At 37.5% G+C, this 23,877-nt stretch overlaps 3 protein-coding genes across 3 annotated transcripts; 2 read left to right on the plus strand and 1 right to left on the minus strand.

Moving 5' to 3' along the window:
- Positions 1–587: 587 nt before the first annotated feature.
- Gr63a (Gustatory receptor 63a) lies at positions 588–4,538 on the minus strand. Its single transcript, XM_088273922.1, has 6 exons — positions 3,319–4,538; positions 2,636–2,779; positions 2,442–2,555; positions 1,720–1,998; positions 1,275–1,436; positions 588–1,060 (listed from the first exon to the last, which is right to left on the minus strand). The coding sequence occupies exons 1-6, from the start codon at positions 3,736–3,738 to the stop codon at positions 941–943; spliced, it is 1,239 nt and encodes a 412-aa protein (XP_088130048.1). The 5' UTR covers positions 3,739–4,538; the 3' UTR covers positions 588–940.
- Positions 4,539–5,512: 974 nt separating this feature from the next.
- On the plus strand, positions 5,513–8,685 carry Cdc37 (cell division cycle protein 37). Its single transcript, XM_088273924.1, has 3 exons — positions 5,513–5,679; positions 6,618–7,484; positions 7,790–8,685. Exons 1-3 carry the CDS (start codon positions 5,647–5,649, stop codon positions 7,997–7,999), a joined length of 1,110 nt encoding a protein of 369 aa, XP_088130050.1. The 5' UTR covers positions 5,513–5,646; the 3' UTR covers positions 8,000–8,685.
- Positions 8,686–12,540: 3,855 nt separating this feature from the next.
- pix (ATP-binding cassette sub-family E member 1 pix) lies at positions 12,541–22,894 on the plus strand. The gene is made up of 10 exons (XM_088273912.1): positions 12,541–12,619; positions 12,888–13,102; positions 13,639–13,854; positions 15,140–15,347; positions 15,880–16,188; positions 16,269–16,369; positions 17,546–17,723; positions 19,487–19,805; positions 22,366–22,600; positions 22,714–22,894. Exons 2-10 carry the CDS (start codon positions 12,890–12,892, stop codon positions 22,759–22,761), a joined length of 1,827 nt encoding a protein of 608 aa, XP_088130038.1. The 5' UTR covers positions 12,541–12,619; positions 12,888–12,889; the 3' UTR covers positions 22,762–22,894.
- Positions 22,895–23,877: the final 983 nt, after the last annotated feature.

Raw genomic sequence — 23,877 nt, forward strand, 5'->3', positions numbered from 1 at the left:
TGAACAAAAGAAAATACTACCTACTAAATGAATTCGCAAGCGTTCCTATTATGACAATACGTGACGTGTACGTTGTGACAATACCTGCTATAATGGAGGTAGTAAAGCTTTATTCTAATTTTATACCAGTAAAATTTAAATAAAATTTTACGTTAAGTTAAAGAATCTGTAGAAAGAGGTAAAAAAAGACTATCCATATATATTTTTCAAATTAATTTGATTGAACTCAAACACTGGATTTTACTCCTGAGGGCCATGAATGGTTCTTTAATTGTCTTAATAGAGACGAATCATTTTTATACGAAGTCAATATGGACGTTGAGCGTTCACAGAACTTACGACTTGGCATTGGCTGACTTAAGTGGTCGCTGAACACACTATTCCTCTCATTTTTGAACATACATGTTGCCTTAATTAAGGAGTCTAATAGATGAAAATAAATCCGAAAGAAGTCTCACTTTCAGTCAGGAGGAGAAATCTATTCAATAACAATAAATTTGAATAGTTTACATGGCGCCATTTTCATAAAATACTACCTCAAGGGCGCTTTTCAACGTGATGAATTGGGAAAAAGAAGATAGTGGAAATGCGTTTTTAGTTTTTTTATAAAGATCATCTCACTCTCACTATTTATAACTACTGGTGGAAGAGCATTCCACTTCATCGGTCCATCAATAGCAAAGGCACCCTCGCCAAATTTAGTGTCAAACCACTCTTAAGAAAATATTGTTCGACGGAAAACACAAGAAGATGGTCGATGGAGATAGTTTCACGAAAATAATGATTGCTACTTAGAGCCGGGTTATACTTTGTACACAACTAACCGCGATTGACTTGAATATACCTGTAAAATATAATACGCGGTGACTTTGCTAATGAGGGTAGAATTATTAATAGCTGTTTTTCCATCGAATCCAAGTCTACATTGTTAATATAGAGTCTATTCTTCCGTCTTGGCATCTGCAGCTAGCGAGGAGTTTCTGCTACCGCCGGAGTCTTCCGGAATGCTGATCTGGAACTGCAGCAGCACCACCAGGTACGTCACCATCGTGGCCAGCAACTGAGGAAAGTCAACAGTAAGGTTTTGTGGAATCAAATTTGCTCAAAAACAGTCATCCCTGTTTTTTTTTTCGTGAGAGTTATTAAATAAAATTATAATCAAACCATTAAGCTTTGTTTTGAACACACTTTTAAAAAAAAAAAATTATTTATACGACGCTGAAAATCGAAACCGCGATTAGCGAAGGATTGCCACAATCATTAAGACAACTAACCGACTTGAAGAGGTTCCGGTTGACGTCGAAGAAACCTCCAAGACTGATGGCGGAAGGGTTCATCTCTGTGGCGCGCAGGAACATGGTAACCTCAGTTTGGGCGTCAGAGTTCATCCAAGATAATTCTACCATGAGTAACTTCTTTTGGAAATTGGTCCGGACCTGGAAGTGATACATAATAATAACATCCTATACGCACTATATAATGAACTTCTTCATCATTGTTGAGATTTTAATAAAATCTTGTTATAAATAGCTGAAAAGTAAAACAAATACCTACTTATACACACACTTATACACACTCAACATATTATTATTATGAGCATCAAAGGGTGATGTGTTTTCGATGCACCTCTGCTCCTGGTGTTTCTTCCTGTTCAACGCAGGGAAAGATGTAGTTCTATGACTCTTTAAATTATTTAACCAGAGTGGCCGATGGACTCACATTATGAGAAGCGTAGTGCGCCTCGTCGCAGATGAAGAACAGCAAGCATATACTGGAGCAAGCGGTCACAGCCAGACCGATGTCCTTCACGCCGAACCCGTCGGATATCTGGGACATGAGTCCGTATATGGAGAGGGTGATGATGAGGAAGAGGTAAAGGGACACGAAGGTGAAGGTGTAGGTGTTGGCCACCCCCGTGTCTCGGGCGAGGCGACTCAGCCGCAGCCACAGCGCGCGGTACTCGGCTACCATGGTCGCTGGGCCGACGTGCTTCAGGGCCTGTTAAGAAATAAACAGAAATACTTTACTTTCTTATGGAGAAAGCCTAGCGCCATAGTTGAATCTGCATAGACTTATACTGCGAGTATACATCTCTTTTTCTAATATCTCCTAATATCTCCGTTGTTGCAAAATTTTCATCCATGGATCCAGATTTTGTAGCGGTCCTGATTCCTGTACTATATATAAATAGGTACAATGTTCGTGATACATTTTTTTTTAAATTTTACCTCGAAAAACATATATGTATACATATATTGGAGAATAGACGTCGGTCATCGGTCACCTTAATGACTGTTTCATATACAATGACTGGTTCATGTATATAAATTGACTGACCGGATTCAAATATTGGAATCTCGTTCATTAGTTCTAACCCGTTCAATAGCTTGCTGATGCACAAAAAACAACAAATAAAAAATTAGAATAAACAGAAATCAGACCTGCTGAAAATCGTTGGCAAGTAGCGTGGCGGAAGAACTCAAAACCTCGCAAAGTAAATACCAATATCCTCCCAAAAGATAAGTCAATATCTCCAAGAAGATATAAGGCAAGACCTGAAATATAAAAAAAAAATATTAATCATTTAATGACCGAGTATTTGGTAGTTCAAATACATACATTAAAATAATGTTACCTGTAGGAGACGAAAATGTACCATGGTGGCATGCGTGATAAACACAGAAGTGGTGGATAGTGTTGGGATCAGTATGGCGATGGTGAGCGCCTTTCTCTGCAACTCAAGGGGTAAAGCGCGACCGGAAACACGGCTGTAGTGGACCTACGAATTAAAGATACATGTACAGTAGGCGCCACGGATGTATGGAGAAAAAATTGTCCGATTTCTATCGGGCACAGAAAGAAAAAGTAGCCAAATGATGCTTTTAACACACATACAAAATTTTATAAACATCGGATATAAAATATTGATTTTTTGTTTTTCTGTTTGTTGCGAGTTTTTGCTGTAAGGCTTAAAAAATAAAAATAAAGTTAAAGTTATGCTTAAAAATGGCGGTCTTTTAAATAAATTTACAAAGAAAGAATAACATTTATTAATTATAATATAAACTTTTACCAAAATATCATTCGTAAAAATATTATTTACTTTATCATACATATTAACAATTTAAAGTGTGTCCCGATTGGGTTTCGCTGGCACATCTTACAATATTTGTGAGTTGTTTTTCAATCATGAGTCATGCAGTTATAGATGATGTGGCCGAATGACGCAATCTTTTTCGTATCTAACCGTATCCATTATACAATTATAGCTCTTTTATACATATTGCCGTTGTTTGAGAAAGAAATATTTACTCGCACCTCAAATTCCGTCCACCCGTTGAGCACTTGCGCCACTTTCCCCGTCTCGTACCACAAGATGGGTAACATGAGCACCGGGAAGAGGTAGACGGTGAAGAGGTAGGCGATGACGGCCTCCTCGAAGCGGCCCTCGGCGGAGCGGACGATCCTCACGCCGTGCAGCGAGACGTAGCCCACGTAGACCAGCAGCGCGGCGCACAGCAGCAGCGAGTAGAGCGCGGGCGGCGCCAGTGGCTGGAAGGACGCGCGGCCCGGCCGCGGCCGCGAGTAGGGCAGCGCGCCGAGCGCCCGCAGCAGCAGCAGCACCGGCTTGATGTTCCCGTACACGACGTCCCGCTGGGGGCCCTCCATGGCCGGCCGGACATCCAGAAATATCGCTCGAGGATGCTCCTTCTCATTCGGGCTCGACTTTCCCAACATATTCAAAATAATTTCATGGGTTGCGGAGAACGACGATCGAATACCAACTATAAGGAATATGAGCCTCGGTGTAAATTTTCTATACAAAGAACACACATTGTAAGCAGTAGAAATTATTGATGATTTTCGTATTTGTGTAACCTGAAGCCAGGTTTTTCTACTTGAATTATTTGTGTTACCAGTGGCGTACCTTTTTTATTTTCTTTAGAAAAACTGAATCGCCTCGAATTTGAAAAACGGAACCGAGGAATGCGGAGTAGGGATTTAACCCTTAAATTTGAATGCTAACCCAAATACTACCCGGGACCAAAAAGAGACAATTTTAACAATAATACTATAAAATATGCATTTTGTGAGTTTGCGTCAAAGGTTTAATTATATTCCATAATAGGGTACGATCACTCGGGAGGAATGTCTAATTTAACATACTCAACCTATAAAGTATCGTGTAAGACACATTTTGTGTTTATAACAGCCGATATAATCAATATTTTCATTCATCACTTTCTTTTGCAAAATTAGCCTTCGTAAAAACGTTGTTTTCGTATGTTGGTAACGAATGACGTCACAGAAATGAATCCATACTACGACTATTACAGCTCTATAAAGCAGATACATAAAGGGATACGTCCCATAAATGAGAGAAAGGTCCATTATCTTCATTAGTTTATTTATTTTATCTTTATTCCAAACCTCGAGGTGAAATGTACAAGCCTCCGAGGTTCCATGGTAAAATAGGGTAGTCAAAACGAGATTCGCAAGAAGGTAATATTTAGACGAGTCCCTTATTTCAGAATCATAACCAACAATTAAAAGTCAATCAATCATCTGTAGCGTACTATTAAATAGTAGGAATAGAAGTCATAATCGAATTATTTATAGTACGATTAAGTACCGTTATACTGAAGTGAACAATTATTGAACACATTCAAGGGTGAAGGAAAGTTATTTATTCTCAGTAACTTCCACTTTTTATTAAAAAAGCATTGTAAAAATTCTGCGTATTCCCATTTTCTACCTGAATTCTTGTTTATAATTGACCAACTAACCATCATGCCGCTTCCCGCAAGGGTAGGTAGAGAGAATAGAACGTCACACAAATCTGCCTTTGTAAAGAATCTTCACATTTTCCACATTTATGCATCTCCTCATGCATACCAGCCGATTATTCCAACTCCTGTGATATTCTTTTACAAAATCATTAAGTTGGATCTACTGTACATTATGTCACTGTCTTTGATAATAAATTATTCAATTAACGTTAGATAAAAATGACAATTAGGTTTTTGAGTTTTTGATGTGGCCCGCCTTATAATAAAATAACTTATATGGCCCTTGGCGCCTTTTAAGTTTGACACCTCTGTACTAGAGAGTGGGAAGTGATCTTTTTTCTTTTAAAAACTATAAATACTTTTAAATATTAAGAAAAACATTTTTTTAAATTATATGTACTCTGTGAGGCATACCTAACCACGGTAGGTTTAAAAAAATCACAGCTGTAGCTTTAAAAAAAAGTTTGAAAAGTTCTTAAAATAAAATTACAAAAATAAAGCTATTTGTAATTCTTCTTCTTTTTCTATTTTATGTTTTTTTTACCCTTCTAGAATGCTCAAGCTTATGTTGAATTATTAGCAATTTGTAGAAAAAATAAGATTTTTGACAATTTAATTGTTCGAAGTAGTTAACAACTAACCCCGTTTATAATATTTTTAGTACCTATCTTTATTTATAAGTATTGCCAGAATGTGGAATAAAAGTTGGGAAGTTGGTAACATCAAACATCAAAAAGTGAAGTATGAATTCGGCATGAGATTTCGTGAATATTCTGGAATGCGCGAAATATCGGATTGACAATAGGACTTGTCTTTTGAATAATAATTTCTAAAAGTTACAAACAAATTAATAAAGATGGTCGATTACAGTAAATGGAAAAATATCGAGGTAAGTTACTCTGCCAGTAGACACTCATTTCACTTAAATACGCCTAGCCTTCGGGCCGTTATATTTGTCGGAACTTCAAACATAACTCAGATTTGGTTGTGATGTGTTTATTATAATCTGATTATCTATCTTGGGCCGTTGAAATTCAGCAAAAATCTTTTATATTTGTAAACTCTTCCATATATTGACACTGCTGTGATTTGTATCCTAACTTTACAATTCGGCATCCGGAGAAATTCGTCATTAGTCAGTATTCTGATAAGAATACACAATCGTTAGGAAATTTGGCTGAAGTAAATAGCAATAATTAATAACAAAATATTTTTTTAAATTAGTGCACATTTCACGGTAAACAGTGGGTTCTGGAACTTCGGGTCCTTGTTAATATGATCCAGATTAAGATTGTTCAAAAACATTTAAAAAAGAAGACAGTTTGCATTTGCTACAAAAAGCAGATTCAGGACTTAAATTTGTAATGTAAGGTGTTTTATTAATGCACATATTTATTTTCTTATAAAACTCATTTGTGGTAATATAGACAGCTGGAAGGATGAAAGCAGAGTTAAAGCTATAGAAATGTGCTCCCTAAGACGAATGTGTGGAAAAATCATTGTATGACAAAATTAAAAACGAAGGTATAAGAAAGAAATGTAAGGCTGAACAAGCATTGACTGAAAAGATTAAGAAGAGTTCTTTAAGGTGGTATGGGCATGTGGAGCGAATAAAAGTAAGTTGCGACAATTAAGAAATTAAAATAAGACATGTTTTTTTTAAAGGATACATGCGTGAGTGTTGCGTAGAGTATAGGGCAGGGGCGGGGAACCCCTTCGTTTCTAAAGGTTACATTCATTTATCCGAATCAACATGAGGCCTTATTTATATAGACTACTTTTGGAGTTTTGCGAACACCCCCGGTATAATGTGACCTATGTTGTCAGATTTCAGATGACGAAGATGAAACACACCCCAACATCGACACGGGCTCCCTGTTCCGGTGGCGACACCAGGCGCGGGTGGAGCGCATGGAAGAGCAGCGCCGCGAGAAGGAGGCGCTGGAGAGCAGTCGGCAGGAGCACCACCGCAAGCTGCTGGACGCCCGGGAGCGCCTCGCGGTCGCCGAGCCCGGCGCCAGCATGGACGAGCTCAAGAAGGCGCTGGAGGAGCTGGAGCGCGAGAGCGACAAGCTCCGGCAGAAGGAGTGCGAGCTGGACAAGAAGGAGCGTAGCGCGCCCTGGAACGTGGACACCATAAGCAAGTCCGGCTTCAACAAGACCGTCATCAACACCCCCGCGCCGCGCACCGACAAGGAACTCACCGACCAACAGCGCGAAGAAAACATGCGCAAGTTCATCAAGGATAACGAGAAGATTCTCAAGCAGTTCGGGATGCTCCGGAAATACGACGACTCCAAACGCTTCCTGCAAGAGCACCCGCACCTGGCTTGCGAGGAGACCGCGAACTACCTGGTGATCTGGTGTATCGACCTGCAGATGGAGGAGAAGACGGAGCTCATGGGGCACGTGGCGCACCAGACCATCTGCATGCAGTACATCCTGGAGCTGTCCAAGCAGCTGGACGTGGACCCGCGCGGGTGCGTGGCGTCCTTCTTCTCGCGCATCCAGGTGGCCGAGGCCGTGTACAAGGACTCCTTCGAAGAGGAGCTGCGGCAGTTCAAGCTGCGGATAGAGAAGCGCGCGCGAGAGAAGATCGCCGAGGCGCTCAAGGAGCAGGAGGAGCAGGAGCGCCGCGAGCGCCTCGGCCCCGGCGGCCTCGACCCCAGGGAGGTCTTCGAGGAACTGCCCGAGGTCTGCTATTCCTATTTTCCTTTAACAGATGTTATGTATATATATCTTAAAATAGCAATGCTAAAAGTAGCAGAAAGTAGTGTTATGGTCCCGTGGTTAGTGTTGCGGACTTTTGAGTTTCTGGGTTCAAATCTACTTTACCGCAACTTGATACCTATTTTCAATAACGGTCTGCTTAGGCCTTTAAAAAAGTAGTGTTTAACCATTTATATTTACATACACACACGCACGCACGCATAGGGAAGTTTGTTGGTAAGGCTTGTTTGTAGGAAGGATGACAAACGCCCGGTTTTATGATTTGGCAGGAGCTGCAAAAGTGCTTCAACGAGCGGAACATCCCCCTTCTTCAGGAGACCATTGCCAAAATGCCCAAGGACGAGGCCGTGTACTACATGAAGCGCTGCGTGGATTCGGGGCTGTGGGTACCCGAGGGCGGTGAGGGGGGGGCCGACGAGGGAGCGGAAGAGGCGGGGCCCGAGGCGGAGGCGCAGGGTCCCTCTCAACCGCCCAAGTAGCCCTCGCTGTGTGATATCTCGCAAACTGTGTGATCACTGATAAAAACAATGAGGTAGTGAGGCAGTGTCCCCAATTCATGAAATTCCCTGACAAATATTGCCGTATGAAATTTTAGTGTAAATCTACGGCAATCACCCCTTATCTTCTGTCAAGAGGTAATGAAAAATCATCAACTTTTATGAAGACTGCAAGGACGTTTTTAGCATCAATTATATTTTTTATTAAGAGGTGGCTAACCTTCTATACAAAGCACATATTGCGGCTTTTGAAAAAAGACATTTTTAACTATACAATTTCATCTTATTATAATGTATGGCATTAAAAATGTTTTGTCTCCTTGTTATGTGCTTTGTAGCAACTTCATTATGATTCATTTTTTCAGTAAAACATATATCTGATGGTTCATGATATGAGTTCAAATAAAAAATTCCTGACTTAACAGTTATGAATAATTAACTTTTGATGTCATTTAAAAAGATTTTTTTCTTCTAAATATGATTTTAAAATAATAAAATAAATCATATTATAATATAGTTACTTTACATTTTCAATGTTTTATTATATTTTTGAACTGCTAATGTCTTATTTGTGTCCTTGGCTATGATACAAACAAAGAACCTGAAATTGGAGCGATTAAATGTAAATTTTAGCTTTTGTAAAGTAAAAATAAACAAATGCTTATAAACACTTTTTCTTTAAACAAATCCACCTTACTGAGACATATTGTTAATATTATTTTTGTTGCTAATATAAAATGTAATTTTTTTATGCGTATGTTCAATGATATCTTATTTCATTCATTTTTGTGAATTATGAACTTATTCCTTTGTGAATTATCAACATAATAACTTTATGATTTTGTAAAACTGCAGTATTTCATTTTGCAAATGGTTTTTCGTCATTCAGTACCTCTTTTCTTAAGTGCGTGTGGAATTCCATGTGCTTGTTTTTGTCTCTTTTGTTCTTGTCATTTTCATGTTCTGTTAACGTTGTGAAATACACTGCTAAGTTACACATAATGTAGCAATAAATTCTAATTGTGTCTGGGATGAATCTTCACCTGCTTTCCATTCCGCATCTTTAATTTTTTTGTAGTTTTCTTTTTTTTTGCTCTTTGTCCTTTCTGTCAATATTGGCATTTTAAAATCATCTGAACCATACTTTATATCTGCAAGCAAACAATATGTTTCTGCTGCACTTTTTGTTGCAATAAAGTATTGGAATATAAATTCCCGCAAATAATATTTTGTAATAAAATTTGCCATATTCAACCGAGTAAAAGAAGTATGTACTTACTTTTGCTTTGAACAAATGTCATAGACTGAAAATCAAAGCTAACTGCCATACCTGTCAAATAAAAGTGTTTCCAGAAGTAAAAAATACTACAAGTAGCAGGATTACTCACTATAAAACTGATCATCCATTTAAAAAAATGGCAGAACCATACTTGTATACACAATGATTCCATTGTAATCTACAGCATCACATTCATATATATATATATATATATATATATATATATATATATATATATATATATATATATATATATATATATATATATATATATATATTGTGTTTGTATATTGATTAGCTTTAATAAAATACATAATATTATCAAAGCCACATATAGTTTTACTGAACCTATATTGAACAGGGTCCTCAGTTATTAAATCCTCGGACCAGTGAATGATTTTAATAATTTAGCAAAACAATGCCAGTCTGGTTTGTTTTGGTCCATTCTTAGACCTTAGTCAAAAATGACATGAAATTTTGTCATGTTTATTTGAAATATGTATTTGATTATCATAGGCGGCCATTGACTGAAATTGCCGGCAGTGCATTTATTTCACTTTAAAAATGTTAGCTTACAAAATAGGTTTGCTTCAAATTTTCACTTTGAAATTAATCATTTTGGATTGTCTTTTTTGAAAAACTCCTTTTAAAACAGTTGCTTTCTGAATTTTTTTAAATACATAATAAAATCTATCGAACACATTCAATCTTCCGCTTCATTTTGTCCTCTCGCAGCTAAATGACATTGAAATATTTTCATTTGATTTTTAAACAAACATTTACTTTTGAATTGCCCGAGATAACCGCATTTACTTGTCACATTGTTATGGATGTGTGTACTGGTGCTTTTTAAATTTATCACTCCTTTTGGGCATTTTCTGTGCCGCTGCGTGAATCGTGCGGAGTAGTTTTCTCACTGGGTGTGCCGGCAAACGTTTCTAAAGCAGGAATAATGTCATTACTCATTCAAAATAACACATTGCCACTTGTCATGTCAGTCACACCATTACTGTCAACTTTAGAAACACATACTAATATGTGAGCTGACTGTTAAATTAAATCACAGATATTTGTAAATTTAATTGTGTGAGAGCGAAATCTAGTGTCAACCACTTTTATTAATTTTATTTCAAATTCGGGAATCTCTTTTTTACTGTAGAATCTACACGTTGATGTTTTCATTGACCATGGGATTTGTTTCAATGTACCTTAATACAGGACTATTGTAAAATATATGACAGTAAAAAAAGTCATTTTACCTAAATCATTTAGTAATAAGTAAAAAATAACATGTTTTTTTAAAACTTATAAAAAATACAAATGTAAAAGATTGATTGGATGTCTGTTATAAATTTTACAAATGTCCCATAGCCTAGGGTTAGTAAAATAAACATTGAAAAAAATAAGGGAACTGTGTACAACTCTCTCCCTCAGGTACTCCATCTTCTACTTACCCGCATTGAATCTGTATTTTTCTTTTAACCCTTATCCGCACCCAATGGGGTATAGGACGCTGCATTGTAAATATCAATGTTAACTTGTTTGAAGGCATGGTGATCAGTCCTGCCATCATATACCAATCCAGAGTAATATTAAATAAATATTCAAATTATTTTGACCACCCTGAAAATCGATCTGGAGCTTACCACTATACTGCAGGGGTAGGCATGAGATAAAAGCTATGAGATGAATAATATTAATGTTTACATCGCGGGAGTCTATGGATCTCTTCCCGATAGTGGATGCGTCAATTTGAGGATTTTTTCCAAATCCAGTCTTAGGATGAATTTAAAAGTATTAACTTTAAGATGGTGGTGGTTGCTGTCGTCTGGAGTTGTGCATTGATTGGAGTATTTGTGTTGTTATAAGGTTGTTTTCCTTTCTTTGCTCACGGCTTTCAACTTACACATGCAGTAATGACAAGCAGACACTTGGGTAATACAATAGACTTAACCCATCTTTACTTTCATACTTAAAGTAGTTTAGAAAGCATTGTCTTCTAAACTACTTCAATGTTGTAGATTAGGGGAAAATGGTTGCTTGTGTCCATATGTCCCGGTTTGACCGGGATTGTCCCGGTTTCAGACACGGGTCCCGGAGTCCCGGTCGGTATAGTTTTTGTCCCGGTTTGCACGCGCACTGTCTATATATCTATTCAGGCGGTGCATTTCTTACATTAAATTATGGGAAACAGTTTCGGTAGTGCCAAATTTTTTATATGGATTGGACTACATCATGTACTAAAATGGGAAGAAATAGAGAGATCTGCAGAACCTATAAACGAAATACAGTAACAATGATATTGAAGAGCTTGTGAAAGAGCATAGTCAAGCTGACCACCGAAGAGTTTTTAGAGTTGCATTGTGATTCGCAGCAAGAAATCATGGACGAGAGCTTGTTAGTGGAGGAGGCGGAAGTAGCAGAGCGACAATCTTCCGGCACAATAAGAAAAGTGCTGAAAGCATGAAAAACTGTTGCATCGTACATTCAGAAACATCACCCAAATAAGGGGGTGGCTGTTCGCGCTATAAATTTATTCAATGATTATGCTGTGACACATCACAATTTTTTTAATTAATTTAAATTGTATGCGAAGTTGTTACACGATTTAACTATTTATAATTAATTTTATATAAATAAATACATAAAAATTGAGAATTCTTTTGGCATGGAATCGTATTTTACATTGATTTCTATGGGAAAAATTGTTTCGCTTAACGAGTAAGATACTTGAACGAATTATACTCGTTATAAGAGGTTCTACTGTATTTGTTTTTTTTTACTTACCTGTCCCGGTTTAGAGGTTCATAATTATGGTAAGCCTATGTATAAGAATAATAATATAGAGTTTTTTTGGATTTAAATTTTTTTTTAAAGGAATAATAACCCGCAAAATCTCTATAGATGCTTGTCTGCCGGTAGTATAGGGAAGATAAATGTGAAAAATACATCACAAACACCCAGACCAATTGGAAATAAATCTTAATAACCCCCGACGCCAGTTTCACAGTCAAGCGTCAACCCAACTACGCCACGGCACCTGTCGACCCATGACCATATCTCGTTTTCTAGGTTTAATAATTCTAAAACACTATTTTTGGCTGTTTGAATAAAGAAAACGAAGACTATTTTGCGCCTAACCCAGTACCTATCTAAACAGTTTTAGAGTCATAGAGTATGTTTTGTCTATGATAGGAAATAATCTCAGTTTTTATTTTCTGCTATGGTATTCAAATGTTTCTATGGCCCTTTTGGTTGTTTGACGGTTCTCGACCGACACGCGATCGTTTGACTTTTCAGTCGACGTTCGCTTTTTTTGACAGGTAAATAAATATTTTAAAAGTTTTATTAGGCCGGCGTTATCGCAATATTCAAATGGACTTTCCCGAAATTATTTATACGCTCTTTTGTTGTTTTAAACAACTGTCAGGTGACATCATTTGGAGGTTATGCTGTTTTAAATTCAGTGCACATATGTTTATTACGTACAAGAATTGGGACAAAATTATCATTTGTTTTTTTTAAGGGTTTTATGTGGGTTTTTAAATTGTATCTCTGTATAAGATAACGAGCCATAAGTTTGACTTTCAGCCATGTCACGAAATAAGGCTGGCGATGAGACGGACAAGCAGACGAGGATAGCCATCGTGAATGCTGACAGATGCAAGCCCAAGAGATGTCGGCAAGAATGCAAGAAGAGTTGTCCTGTGGTGCGGATGGGCAAGCTATGTATCGAGGTCACTCCCAACACCAAGATCGCCGCCATCTCCGAGGAGTTGTGCATCGGTTGCGGTATCTGTGTTAAGGTTGGTTTCCTTTCTAAGCTCGCGGCTCGCACGTGCGCTAATAACAAGCACACTTGGCTAATGCATCAAATCGTCTTCACTTTCATATTTCAAGTGGTTTAGAATACATTGTCTTCTAAACCACTTCAATATTGTTGATTAGGGGAAAATGGTTGCTTGTGTCATCTTCTTTAAACTATTTATGAATTCTAGAAGTTGATTGAAGAGTTTTCTAAAACATTTCTTGATAGATGTATTTGGATTACGCAAGAAAACTTTAATTATTACCATTCAAAAGCAAATACTGCAGCATTAAAAAGAACCCATTTATTTGAAAAATCGAGTACCTTATTTGATTATATAGATACCTACTAATTATTTTATTAGAATCACCAAACTTTTATTTTGTTTTTGTAAGATGTTATAGTTTTCGATAAAATAAAATAAATGTAATATATGCATTTCATACTGACAGTTTTACTAGTTGTGAGGTTTATTAGGTTAATTTATTTGTTAAATTTTGCAATATTATGGTAACCCTTTTTGTGTATTTACAGAAATGTCCATTTGACGCCATCACGATTATTAACCTGCCGTCCAACTTGGAGAAGCACACGACGCACCGATACTCCAAGAACTCGTTCAAACTCCATCGGTTGCCCATCCCGCGCCCCGGAGAGGTGCTTGGGCTCGTGGGGCAGAACGGTATCGGCAAGTCCACCGCTCTCAAGATACTCGCCGGCAAGCAGAAACCCAACCTCGGGCGCTTCGCCGTGAGTCATTCTCTTACCATCAAACCCTACACTGAGTATGCAGATAAACTATGTCATCTGTTTTCTCTATACAGCGGCAAACTACAAAAAAGAGTATACATATAATTATTTAATTGACTGACAGAATTTGTAAATTCCACTCAATAAATTAATTTAGAAGAAAGAAAAATTAAAAGATCTCTTAACACATTGACAGACAATATGACCATTTAAAAAAAAATTATTAGTTTATACTAGGAAATATCGTGAATTACTTTGTAATATTAAATTATAATTGTCTAAAAAGTACAGATTTAACCACTTGACTGCAGTTGACACTGCGACACTACACAATGTCTGCTACACAACTTCCACAGATACATGTGTGATTTGACCAAGAAATAAAGTTTTGAATCTTCGGTACCCCCAAAATTTAAAACTTAATTTATGGAACAGGGATACTCTGATAGTAATTATTTTTCTTTAAAATATGGCTTATTATTCATACTGCGTATATCAGCATCTACCTAAAACAGTGATAAAGTGGTGATTGGGTTAAACGATAGTTCTCTTCCATGTTGTCATTTTATTTTCTATGTCCTTTATCCATACCCAGACTGTAAATGGGGCACCAATCAGAAGAAACACATTGAGAAATATAAAATTGCTATAAGGGAAAGGAAATAGAGCAGGAATAGTAGATAGAAAAAGGAGAATAGGGGTAGCAGTTGGATACCTGCACTAATACCAGCTTATACCACTGAGGAGATTAAATTATAACGGGTCACTAGATGAGGATGATCCCATGTGCTATCGATGCTCGAATGTCCAGGGTCACCAGATGATGATAACCGGCTGTGCTCACACAGTAACTGAGGACATTACTACTACTCTAGATTTGTAATTTACCAATGCAGAAAGTGTACGATTGTACACTGCGTGCGGATATATTATTGTACTGCCATTTATTTTCAATTGCTCCAGGTCAAGGGTGTGAAAGCAGCGGCCCCTTGACTTCTCCAATATGGCCTTTCGAATTGTGCCAATTTAAAAATAAATAATAAGGCTCCCCCCCTGGTGCCATATTTTTCATAACTACATTCCCATCCTCAAACCCTATCTGCAAGCAAGTCTCTAAAATAAAGAGTGCAGGTTATTCCTTAAAAAAAAGGTTTCCTTCACTTCTTTATTCAACGACTCAACCACGAGGCAACTGATATAATCGCGTAGTGCTTATAAGGATAATATCAATTGTAAAATTACAATTAGTAACCAACTAAATAGACTGATGTTTATTGTGTTTTAGGACCCCCCAGATTGGTCGGAGATCCTGTCATACTTCCGCGGCTCCGAGCTGCAAAACTACTTCACCAAGATCCTGGAGGATGACCTCAAGGCGCTCATCAAACCGCAGTACGTGGACCAGATCCCCAAGGCGGTCAAGGGGACGGTCGGACAGCTGATGGATAAGAAGGATGAGAGGAAAAATCAACATGAAATTTGCAATATGCTCGGTACATTATGTTCATAGTCTATCTTCTCTTAGTATAACAACATTGGCCAAAAAATCTAACTATGTAATATGTATCTCAGTTTAAAGACTTCAGTTATATTTTCTACAGTTCAGTTTGTCTGTAGGTAAACACTTTCAAAACTAAATATATGAAATATTGAAAATATAAAAATAACAAAAAAATAATACGCAATTCCATTAACAAATTTCAGTAAAAATCTGAATTTATTATAAACCTCTCTGTATTAAGGTACATTTTTACACTATTTATGTAAATGTGGGATTTGATAGTTTTTTGTAATAATTATACAATACAAAACAGTGGAATCCGGTCATTGTGATCACTTAATTATTATAATTTTCATAACAATGTCTTCTGATCCACCGCAATAAGGGCTATCATTGATTTATAATATTTTAAATGTTACACTGTTATTTGTTTCCCTACTTCCCTCTTGCCATTTGTCATGAAAGAAAAGCAAAATGTATAATCATTGTTAATTATCACAATTGAATGATGATTTTTGTTCCAGATTTATCACATATTCGCGACCGCCAGATCTCCGCTCTATCGGGAGGAGAGCTGCAGAGGTTCGCTTGCGCCATGGTCTGCATTCAGGACGGAGATATCTTCATGTTCGACGAGCCCTCCTCCTACCTGGATGTGAAGCAGAGACTGAACGCTGCCCAGACAATTCGCTCGCTCATCCACCCCGACAAGTTTGTGATCGTGGTTGAGCACGACTTGTCGGTGTTGGATTACTTGTCTGACTTTATCTGTTGCTTGTACGGCATGCCCGGAGTATACGGTGTCGTCACTATGCCCTTCTCTGTCAGAGAAGGTATGTTCCCATCTAATTCTTTTCAATTTACACTTTGCAACATATATAACGGAAATATAAATTTATGTTCTCCATTTTAGGTATAAATATATTTTTGGATGGATACGTCCCGACTGAAAACATGAGATTCCGAACGGAGTCTCTCATATTCAAGGTATCGGAATCTGCAGTAGAAGAGGAGGTATGTTATTTGGGTGTTTTACTCTCAGTTTCTCTAACAGCTTTTACATATGAACAATTTTTTTCTTTTGGATACTGGGTTGCCAATATTTAAGTAAGCTGTTGTCCCGTGGTTAGTGTCGCCTCGAACTTCAAGGATCGACCCCACTCCTACTGCAACATGATTATATTCCAAATATAGGCCTCTTAGGCCCACTAAATAATATTTTAAAATATTTGTGGATATAACAAAAATATAACCCTTTGGCTACCAAAAGCCGATATATTGGCTTTACATTCTCTAGCGAGAAATACTGGATCTGTCGGATCTGAAGTCATGGTTTATAAAAGTAACAGATACATTTTGGACAGTATGTTAGGGATTCCTTCAGGGTTGTGCAACAATTTTCGATTCATATTATTTGTTTTTTTTTTCAATAAGGTATACATCGAAATTTAGAATCTTTGATCATTTACATCTTAAAAAATATCTTAAATAAATATTGCAAAAATACTTAAAGAGAAACAATTTTGTTTCTGCGAAAAGTAAGTTGTGTAAAGCTGTGACATTATTCAAACAGATACATTTTTATGTATCAAGGTTAATAAACAATATGCAATAAATTGATACAAATATAATATGTACATAACCTGCAAAAGTAAAAAAAAAAATGTTAATTACACGTACCCTACACTATTTCATTGAACACTGGATGTTGGTAATTATGTTAGTGAGTAGTGTGATCTCCAGTATTATGCGTATGGCATAAAAAGAAGTGGACATAAAGCGAGCAGCATTAACTTGTTAGTCGTTTAGTTAGTGATTTTTTATAACGTTGTATACAGTTAACTAAAATCCAAGGGATATTTTAGTCACGCCGAAGATAAAACAATGGCACACAGTGTTTATAAATTATCAAACACGTTTTACTTTTGAATTATTTATGTTTAAATTATAGTTTTGCTGGCAAAGTAAACCCAAAAGTCCCGGTAACCAAAGGGTTTCATAAATAAATTTCCTAAAAGAAAAATCCTTAAAAACAGATTTAGTTATCTATTGACAGAACTTATTGTTTGGTATTCATTAATCCCTTACATTGCAATGGAATGATGAAAAATAGTTTTTACGAGACAATTTGTTTGTTTAATCTAGAGCTTTTTTAATACAATCCCAAAAAAGTTTTTTTTGTAACCGCAGATAAAAAGAATGAAGCACTACGAGTATCCTCGAATGAAGAAGACAATGGGTGACTTCGAGCTGCAAGTGGAGAAGGGACAGTTCAGTGACTCGGAGATCCTGGTGCTGTTGGGAGAGAATGGCACCGGCAAGACCACCTTCATCCGGATGCTCGCCGGCAACTTGGAGGCTGATGAAGGTCGGACCAATCATTTTATTTCATTCAAGAGAATCCATTCTTCTTTTCCAGAGATTGGTCGGTTGTGGCAGATCATATGAATGTGGTTTTTTGTGTAAATAAGAAAATTTGTTAAGCTGTTTAAATAAAATCTGTTTTATTACTGTTTGTGTGGAACAAACGTAAACTTATGGATTATTATAATCCATTAGTACCACTATGAATAGAATTTGTATGTACATATTTTTATTTAACAACTGTATGTGTACCTAAATGATCATATTGACAGTGAAGGGTCCGTTGCCGCCTTGAATGTGATTTACAAAATTTGGATTATTGTCTATTTATTTGTTTTCAGTTTGTCAGTGTTACAAATATAGTACAGAGTTAAAAAAATACTATACAAAAATATGAAACCATGTAACAATGTGTAAATATTAAAACACACGCGTATTTCAATACAACGTTGTGATAAAATTTCAAAGAAATCTATTAATAATTTTAGCATAATTAATATTTTGGTCAAATTAACCTGTACATTTTTATTTAGCTTATAAATTAATAGATTGCTGTGTAGGTACTTTAAATTTTCCCGCTCGATATTTTACTTGTGACGTCACGTATCACGTGACTTTAGTTAAATTTTCTGCCACTGACAGAAGTCGGCTGTCAGCAATCATGTTCGCGTATTGATAGAGTTAAATGCGATTGAAATGATCATAACATCGAATTACCGTACGCAACGGCATCAAAACCCATTGCGTGTTGTTTGAAAACCATAAATTCATATCGATTTATGCTTAATGGCTAGGGAACTCTGACAATATTGTAGAAAATATTAAATTAAATTATGGAGTAGAATGTGAGGTTATGTGTTTCGTCCCGTATTTTTACGGTGACTTTTTCGATTGTTAATTTTGTTATTCATCATCCGAGATGACCAAAAGTGAAGTGTTTGACTTGTTCTTTGACCCCGTTTTCCAAAAATGCCTGAAGCACGCGCAGGTGTCACTTCCAGCGGATGGTAAACTTGCCCTTGATTTGCTTCATGTCAATGTTATGTCCTGAATCTGAATATAGGTGCTACATATTGTGATTTTATAACATCTTCTGTAGTGTGCATTACGCTACGTTACTCGTAACTTCTTACTACGATAGGATTGTATCTTTTCACTTATTACATTTAGCAATATTGAGCTTTCATATGTATTTACGTTATCATTTTTCTTTCAAAGATCATAAATTATGTTGTTTTATATATTTACTATCGGAAAAACAACTACTTAATAAAAAATTACACAATTCATATATATGTATATCGTAGTCATACAGGAGAAAGTGACCAAGTGCAGTTTTTACAAAAACGCGATTATTAACTATTTGACATCTTACAAGCTTAATATTCTAGGTTTTTTGTTTTGACCAATATTAGTCGGCTGTTTGTGTCAACATTTCCGCATTGCGTCCAATCACTTTAAAACCAAGAACCTGGACAAAAGCTTTTTAAACTGCCTTTGCACATGATCCTCGGAGTTTAAATTCAGTATTTGAGTAAAAATTTTTTTTTTTTTTAATGTTCATAATGAACTGTATCAAAATTTTCTTCTTCTTTTATCCCTTATCGGACCACTGCATCACATTGACGCAGTGTTTTATTGATGATTAATTACTCGATGGCTATTTAATCAGAATGATTTACATAGATATTAAGTAAAGCTTATTCCTACAGTGTACAAAGCTAGTTGGGCGTGTGCGATGAATGTTGCGTTTGTATGTTTGTGTAGAGTCGGGTAAGCTGCCGCAGCTGAACATCAGCTACAAGCCGCAGAAGATCTCCCCCAAGTCGCAGGGACCGGTGCGCTACCTGCTGCACGAGAAGATCCGCGACGCCTACGTGCACCCGCAGTTCATCACTGACGTCATGAAGCCCATGAAGATGGAGGAGATCATGGACCAGGAGGTGCAGGTGCTGTCCGGGGGCGAGCTGCAGCGCGTGGCGCTCGTGCTCTGCCTCGGCAAGCCCGCCGACGTCTACCTCGTGGACGAGCCCTCCGCCTACCTCGACTCGGAGCAGCGCCTCGTCGCCGCCAAGGTCATCAAGAGGTAAGCCAGCATCTCCCACCCGTACTGGATACCCAGCTTGCAGTTCACTTGGACGATGGTATGAATGGTCGAAGTTTATACCTCATAGCTGTTGTTAACAATGTTTCGTAGATACTTTGTGGCGCATTTTATAAATTTTATAGAGTAAAACAACTTTTTTTTTGACGACATTTTATTGATACTTTTTTTCTCCAACCGGTTTCGACAAGAACCTTGTCATCATCAGGGTTAAACATGTACCTGTTTAACCCTGAGAGTACAAGGCTCTTGTCGAAACCGGTTGGAGAAATAAAGTATCGATTAAAGGTGGTCAAAAACAATGTTGTTTTATTAAACAATGTGCCACAAAGTACCTACGAAAAACATTTATGAAACTACTTTTCTTCTTCTTCTTCTTCTTATTGTAGGTCTTACGGCCTGTTTTTAAGAGGGATTAGCCTCCTGCGACGTCGATTCCCAGCTATCGGCCCATCTCTTTGGTGGTCTGCCCGGGAGTCGTCTACCATGGGGTTGGCCGTACAATGCGATGTGGGGGAGTCTGGATGGTTCCATTCTCCTCACATGCGCATACCATTGTCTTCTTCGTTGCCTTCCCCACCTAACGACATCTTCGATCTCGCATATTTCCCTGATCTTGGCATTTCTCAATCTATCTCGAAGACTCTTGCCTGTTATGCTTCTCAGAGTCTTCATTTCTGACACTCTAAGCGTGTTTTTTGTGGCAGCGGTGTCTGCTCTACTTTTGATTCCATACGTCATGATGGGTCGGACACAAGTTTTGTATATCTTGATCTTGCTGCCGATCTTCATCTCAGGGTTTTTCCATATAGCATTTTTCAGGCATCCTGAGATGGCTGCAGCTTTGTTCACTTGCCCCATCACTTCGTATCGCAGATCCGTCTGAGCACATAGGTCCACACCCAGGTATTTAAACTTTTCCACCTGCTCTACCAAGACGCCGTCCACAGTCACGCTACATCCCACTGGGGTGCGAGAGAACACCATACTCTTGGTCTTTGTAGCGGATATAGCCATATTGAATTTTTGGCTAGCAAGGTGGAATGTGTTCAAGAGTAGTTGCAGCTCCCCTTCAGTCTCAGCGAATACAACGGCATCATCCGCATAGCAGACAACATGGATGGTTTTCTCTCCCAGTCTGTATCCTTTATGTAGTCCTTTAATATCCTCCACAATCCCATCCATGATGAGATTGAAGAGGAATGGACTCAGACTGTCACCCTGCCTGATGCCGGTACCGATTCTTACGGGATTTGAGAGATTACCATCTACTCTGATTCTGGTGTTTGTGTTTGAGTTGAGTTGCCTGATTATGTTGACTATTTCTGGGAGCGTTCCTCTTTCAGCCAGTATTTGCGTTATATCATTAAGTCTGGCTCGGTCAAACGCCTTTGTGAGGTCAATAAAGCATACTAATGCCTACTTTGAATGAACTACTTTTGCTATTGTGAAAAAAGTTTTAAAAAATTGTGTGTTAATGAAGCATTGCTTATATTACGGGGCTCGGGTATAGGTAATAATAACTCGTAATTAGGATGCAATCGGTTTATTCAACAGGTCGCCATGACAGTACAATGACAAGTGTGTGCAGCATCCCCTGCATTCGTCTCATAAGGGATATAACGTAAACATTCCCCGCGTACACCCCGCCCTGCCCCTAGCAGGCGCTTGGGGTCATAGTTCATGTTGCTACAAATATTACGCCGTAACACTTATTTGCTAAAAAAAATACTGTCGAAGCCAAGGATTGTCTTGATAAAGATTCATACTCTGCGCCAGGAAAATCATCTGACAAGTTTTTATAAATTTAAACGGGGCAAAATGAGCATCGAAGACGATGCACGCAGCGGATGCCCGAAAGAGGCTGTTACTGACTAAAACATAAAAAATTCCATAAAATAATTTTGAATGGTTTTAAAGTGATCGAAATAGCTAAGACTCTAAAAATGTAGATCGTGCTGGACATACGTACATGAATATTTGGTCATGTGAAAGCTGTGTACAAAGTGGTTACCACGCATGCTCACAATCGATCAAAAGCTGATGTTGATGATTCGGAGCAATGTTTAGCGATATTTAACCGTAATAAAGACAATTTTTTCTGTCAATATATTACAATGGATGAAATATGGCTCCAGTTCTACACTCCAGAGTCCATCCACAGTCAGCCGAGTGGACTGCACGCAAAAAACCCAATCCAAAGTGTGGAAAAACGCAACAGTTTGACTGGCAAGGTTATGCCATCAGTATTTTGAGATGTGCATGGTGTAATATTTTATATTATATTATATTAAATTCAGCACTGATGAAGAGGTAGTCGTCGAAAACGAAATAGCTAAAGAGAGAAGGGCTTTAAAAATGGTATCGAAAAATTGTATGAAGTATGAAAATTGTACGCAACTATATTGAATGATAAAATCGAATTTTACCAAAAAAATATGTTTACAAACTTTTCAGTCCAACTGGCAAATATGTGGGATGTTATGGCATGTGATGGCAATGGTTGTCTTTATATTGTCTCAGTGTTATGTTGCGGTTGCAGGTTTATTCTCCACGCCAAGAAGACAGGCTTCGTGGTAGAGCACGACTTCATCATGGCCACGTACCTCGCGGACCGAGTCATCGTGTTCGAGGGCACCCCGTCTGTTAAGGCAACGGCCAATACTCCGCAGACGCTCCTCAACGGTATGAACCGCTTCCTGGAACTCCTCGGCATCACCTTCCGAAGAGATCCCAATAACTACCGCCCGCGCATCAACAAGTTTGCTTCTGTCAAGGTATCCCATATATATGTATATATATATATATATATATGTATACACATGTGTGTGTGTGTGTATGTGTGCGTGCGTATGCACAGTACAGGTAGTAATTTATGTCAATATTTCAGGATATGGAGCAGAAGAGGGCGGGACAATACTTCTTCCTGGAAGACTAATGCTGATAAGGGAAACACTAGAACAACATTGTAATGTCGCCCAAACGTATTCCATCAACATAACAATTAACCTGTTTTGTATTATTAAATTCCTTGTATGTTGATATATTTATTATATTAATTGGGATTTGTATATATTCGTGTTTTATTTCATTTCTTACCAGGGTACCATGTGCGTAACATTGAAGAGTAACTAACCTTTCTATGTATGTATCACCAGTTTGAAGGTAAAATTCATTGTGTACAGAACAGTGAAGAAGATCTCACTTTATATGCACATAATGGTAGCCCTGATCTTTATTTAGTGCTAGGCCGTGTGCTGCCACACCCATCACTCATCCCTAGGTATGGCCCTGACTTGGAATCTGATTTGTGCTCGATAATGCTGTTTTCAAGTGTGTTTTAAGTGAGTTTTCCCAAACATCTATAAATCATCAGTAAGCTAAGTAGTAATTCAGCAGAGACCCTTATTTAATGTATGCAAAATTCTTCCTGAATTATTACACATACTAGGAGACGCCTGACAACATGATTTTAAATTTTTGTTAAGCTTATAATTTTATTAAGCTTATTTTATTCACAACGACGTCTCGTGTTGGCCATATGCTCCACCTCGGGAGCGAACATGGGAAAAGAAAAAATCCTTTTGCACACACTCAAAATACTGTGAAATTGAAATATTTGTGAGTATAAAAAAAATAAAGGAAATACAAATATTTATTTTATATTTGACAATGTACAATGAAACCCGCATTTAACATTTTCCCGAAAATAGCGTGTAATTATTTCAGTCCCAATATATTTTCGTACCTGCATTTACATTTTTTTCCCCCAGTTTATGTCGGAAATATCCTGTCATTCGATTTTTGCCTCGATCTGTAACGCTTCTTTTTAGTTGACATTATTCGTGATCATTGTGTTACGTCCAGTTTTTAGGTTTTTTGTTTGTTTTATTTGTTCTTTAGATCATTACAATTTTTTCCAAAAAAAAAAGTATCTTAAAATGTTTTTTTCAATACCCCCAATTTATATGTTCCCTCCATTTAGGTTTTTGTATGCAAAAAAACCTCACTAACATGATTTTGACAAAAAATAAATAAAATATAAATGTTTTTT

This window comes from Brachycentrus maculatus, unplaced genomic scaffold (assembly GCF_059751285.1).
Source record: "Brachycentrus maculatus isolate JH-2025_06_01 unplaced genomic scaffold, ASM5975128v1 h1tg000620l, whole genome shotgun sequence".
NCBI lineage: Eukaryota > Metazoa > Arthropoda > Insecta > Trichoptera > Brachycentridae > Brachycentrus > Brachycentrus maculatus.